The 4,884-nt window shown below is 37.9% G+C and overlaps 1 protein-coding gene across 1 annotated transcript in view; it reads left to right on the forward strand.

Moving 5' to 3' along the window:
* The window catches only part of LOC108526813 (chromobox protein homolog 3-like), a 49,410-nt gene extending 44,828 nt beyond the window's left edge, over positions 1-4,582 (forward strand). Inside the window, exon 2 of the mRNA XM_017867724.1 lies at positions 3,970-4,582. Coding sequence (XP_017723213.1) covers positions 3,970-4,352 — 383 coding nt within the window. The 3' untranslated portion in view covers positions 4,353-4,582. The remainder of the gene's footprint in view (positions 1-3,969) is intronic.
* Positions 4,583-4,884: the final 302 nt, after the last annotated feature.

The raw sequence follows: 4,884 nt of genomic DNA on the forward strand, positions 1-4,884 counted from the left end.
TTTATTTTTATTTAAATTTACATTTATAAAATAATTTACAATATTATAAAATATAACCTACCTTTATAATATTCCTCTACTTAATAACATTAAGAAATGCCATACTGGGTCAGTCCCATGACCTAATTATTAGATCTAAAAATAGCTCCAAATAATATTTATTTTCTCATAAATTTATTGAGCATCTACTACATACTATGGAGACAGACCTTATCTAGAGACCTTAAAGGAGCTACAAGTACAATGAGAAAAAAGACTCATGCCAAACTCGTGCAATCAAGGTCATCATTTTGATGATGGCAAGACCCAAAAGGTTCTAAGAGACCAGATGCAGTAACAAATAAGTGTGCTAAATTTGGGGCCAAAGAAGGCATTACAGAGTAGGTGACCCTGGAGTTTAAAGCTTAAAAAGCAATGTAAGTTTACAGAGAGCAGTACATTCAAAGGCATAGCTGCCTTTCATAAAAGCAATGACAAAAGTTAATGAATAAAACTTAAACATATGTAGGTTGTTTTTAACAGTTTCTGACTTTAGTTCCAGAATGGATTACCCTATTTCTAGTTCTTTCCCAGTCCAAAAAATGGTCATAGCTGTCATTTTTAAGGAAGAAGTTTTAGGAGAGTGGGTAGTTTCCTTTCTTGTGTATGTAGTCTCTTTGTAACATTCGGGGCATGTCTGGTGTCTTCAGATGTACCTTTTGCTGAAAGGGACCAAAGTTTATGAGAATAAAGAGCCTTGAACAGGGCAGACTATCAGCACACCTTGAGTCACATCCCCTCTCTTCTCACAGAATACCTCCCTCCCCTGGGTTCTTTACTCATCCAAATGCCATTCCTTTTTTAAGAGGACATCTGAGCCCTAATTTTAAAATGTTTTAAACTTATCCAATCCTGGTTCATAACTCTCTTTCCTGGAAACCTGAAGGACATTCTCATCTAGTTATCTAGTGATTTCAAGGCAGTAAGACTCAAATTCTCTACTGAATTATAAGCCAGTGAAGTTCAGGGACCAACACACAACATAGAATTTCTCACAGATTGCAATGCCGTGCTGAACTTCATTTATTTTGGAGTTTGAGATGCTGTAACTCAAACAAGAAAGCTGGTCAAAAAGAAAGATGTGAATCCTAGCACTTTGGGAGGCTGAGGCAGGATGATTGCTTGAGTCCAGGAGTTCAAGACCAGCCTGGTCAACAAAGTGAGACAAGAGGGGAGGAGAAGGGAGGAGAGGAGAGGAGGGGACAGAAGGGGAAGAGAGGAGAAGAGGGGACAGAAGGGGAGGAAGGGAGGAAGGGAGGAAGGAAGAGAGAGAAAGAGGGAAGAGAGAGAAAGAGGGAAGAGAGAGAAAGAGGGAAGAGAGAGAAAGGAAGAAAGATTTTAAAAGAGAAAAGAAGGACGTGAGATGTGACTCAGCAGCAAACACCTTAAAGATTTGAACTTCTATACACAGTCAACCCACAAACCTCCCCTACGTCTATTACCAAAATAAAAGGGTAGGACACCTGCTCTTTCTCCACTATCATTACCACCACATAATAATATGCATGTCCTCTTAATTTCCTCCCTCCTACTGCTTAAATGTACCTTGATGCTTTCAGACACAAACAAAATTAGCACTCAATACGTCAAGGCTATAGAAAGATGCAGAAGTCAACTCTCAGAGAGCTTATCATTTATTAGTTGAGACAAGAATGTACAGAACTATAATACAAGACAGAAAATAAGTCTAAACAAGAAATCCACAGGCATGTGGACAAAATAAACCATTAGTTCTAAACAAACAGCCATCAAAATGTTGAGGAAGGTAGAACAATTGAAGCTAGAACCTTCCTATAGGCTGAACCTTCTAGAGATGACTATGTCACCAGGGACCCAAACCCAAACTTGGGCAGGGCAGCAAATGCTACTTACAGAATATTAACTATAAACTGATTTAATTTCTTATTGTGTGACAGTGACTCATTCACCAAAACATACCTGGTCAGCACTTTAGGGTCTGTAGTTCTATAAGTCAATAAGTCTGTAAGTCAATACATTGGTAAGAAGCTCTAGGGAAGAGATCGCCAGACCTATTCTTGGCAGGAAGGTTTTCTTTTAGACGTGATCTGTGATAACTTTTTTTTTTTTTTTTTTTTTTTTTTTTTTTAGACAGATTCTCACTCTGTCGCTCAGGCTGGAGTGCAGTGGCCGGATCTCAGCTCACTGTAAGCTCCGCCTCCCGGGTTTACGCCATTCTCCTGCCTCAGCCTCCCAAGTAGCTGGGACTACAGGCGCCCGCCACCACGCCCAGCTAGTTTTTTGTATTTTTTAGTAGAGACAGGGTTTCACCGTGTTAGCCAGGATGTGATAACTCTTTTACCCACAACGAAGAGCATCCAAGGAGTACATTCTTGGTTCTCACTAAAGATTTGGTGAATACAAAAAAGGTTAAAGGATGGAAGACTCCATAATGACCTCTTCTTTAGAAACAACTTGGAATAGAATGAATTCTGTTTCCAAGGACCCTTGGGAAAATTTCCTTTGCATGAACTCCAAGAGTCAGAGAAATCAAGTGGATTTGAATGTTGTCCTTCCCACTTCTGGGGACTCAAAACTGCCTCCTCCTTCCCCAAATCTCTTTTGTTATTGAAGAGGCAGACACCAGAATTTCATATATCTACATTCCTTTCCTTTCGAATATCAGAAATGGCTAATGACATGGCAATAATAGGACATCTGATAACTTAACCCCATTTGCATCAGAATTCTCCCAGGATAGACCTCCTTTCCAGAAATGGGCCTTAAGGAAATTCCAAATATATGTGGGCCTGTAAATCTGAGTTATTGACCTGGCATGCAACTCCATCTGCCACCTACTATAACTCAATGCCAAGCATCTCACAAATTGAAAACTCATTAGGACGTCTGCAGACGTCTTTGCTCTCCTCATATAAAAGGTGGCAGAAAATATTCTCAATTGGCAACCCTTACGTCCATCACAACCCCAGCCGCTATAACTACACGCATGAATATCTTTGTAAAACTGATCCAAGGAGCAGCTAGAAATACCTTTTTGGATAGTCATCTGAGTCTGCCTTACTGTCTTCCTCACTTGCCAGCTCTTCATCATCCTTAGCGTCCCCACCCAGAACTGAGCATAGTGCCTGACACATAGTGGGTGCTCAGAAATAGAAATAACGGAGAAATAATTCTACTAATTGTTTATCTGATATATTTTCCCAAACTCAGTTTAGTTTAACCCCAACATCAAAAAGTTACCTAAGTTTATTTGGTCCAGATCAAATCATAGATGGGACAAAGTTGAACATGATGCCCAATTATAATCAATACAAGTGGAAGGCAGTGAATGTCTCTAGAGTTGGCTGTTGTAGCACTGTATGAACCCTCCTAATATACTCCATAGCTCAATAGCATTTGTGTATATACAAATAATGGATACTCATTCCATAGTTATATATACACAACTATTATTTGTGTATATACAAATTGTTGAATTCTTACCTTAGGTCCTCAAAACTTGGCATTAGAACTTGATTTATCTGGCTTAATATGGCTACTGACAATTTCATTATGTATTTATTGCAAGGACTGTGTACCACATCTGGAAACCGTGTGACCAAACAGGTCTAGTAGATATGAGGGATGGGAGAATTGAAGAATAGAAAGTAGCCCTGCTATGCCAGTGAAGTTGGCATAATGTGTGCTCTGTCTTCCAATGTGAACAGAATTTCTGTAAGTATGGTGTTTTTATTCTAATTTCTTTCTATAGCTATCTAACAGTTATTCCTCTCTGAAGTGAACAAATGTACTTTTTTAAAAAAAATGCAGTACCAACGCTTACCAGACAACTATCATATTCCTGACATTGGCCTATATGTTTAACATTCATTCACTTACACAACCTCTCAACAGCCTTTTCAAGTAAGTAATATTTTCCCCATTTTATAGACTAAGAAGTGAGGCTCCGAGATGCTGACAATACTTGGGAACCTGAAGAAAATTTAGATTGTCCAGAGTTGATTGAAGCATTTCTTAACTCTCAGAAAGCTGGCAGAGAAAAAGATGGTACAAAAAGAAAATCTTTATCTGACAGTGAATCTGATGACAGCAAATCAAAGAAGAAAAGAGATGCTGACAAACCAAGAGGATTTGCCAGAGGTCTTGATCCTGAAAGAATAATTGGTGCCACAGACAGCAGTGGAGAATTGATGTTTCTTATGAAATGGAAAGATTCAGATGAGGCAGACTTGGTGCTGGCAAAAGAGGCAAATATGAAGCGTCCTCAAATTGTAATTGCTTTTTATGAAGAGAGACTAACTTGGCATTCTTGTCCAGAAGATGAAGCTCAATAATTGTTCACATTGTTTTTTAATATATATTTACATATATATATAAAATTTGGGTCTTGGATTTTGATTTACTAGTGTGACGAAATAACTACATCCTAATGAAAATCAAGTTTGATATGTTTGTTTTGAAAGTAGCGTTGGAAGAGTTGTTGGGGGGTTTTTTGCATCCATAGCACTGGTTACTTTGAACAAATAAATAAAAGCTTTCTGTAGTTGCTTCCTTTATCAAAAAAAAAAAAAACTTTTTTATTTCTTTCCTTTAAAAAAAAAAAAAAAAAAAAAAAAAAAGAAACTTACCAAATGTCACAGAATTCACTAACAGATGAGGGATTCAAACAATTCACTTTGATTCCTACTCATGCCCATCACATTACCTTTTAACTGACTTTTAAAGAAAATAAAAATGGTGCTTGTTGTAGCCACCAACAACAGGTTGAAATAACCTTCAAAGGAAAAATTGAAAACGTAAGCTCTTCTTCACACTAGAACAGTAGCGTTAGTAACAGCAGAATGGAGAGGCTGAAATGAATGAGTA

The sequence above is a fragment of the Rhinopithecus bieti genome, unplaced genomic scaffold (assembly GCF_001698545.2).
Source record: "Rhinopithecus bieti isolate Rb0 unplaced genomic scaffold, ASM169854v2 scaffold_115, whole genome shotgun sequence".
Classification (NCBI taxonomy): Eukaryota; Metazoa; Chordata; class Mammalia; order Primates; family Cercopithecidae; genus Rhinopithecus; species Rhinopithecus bieti.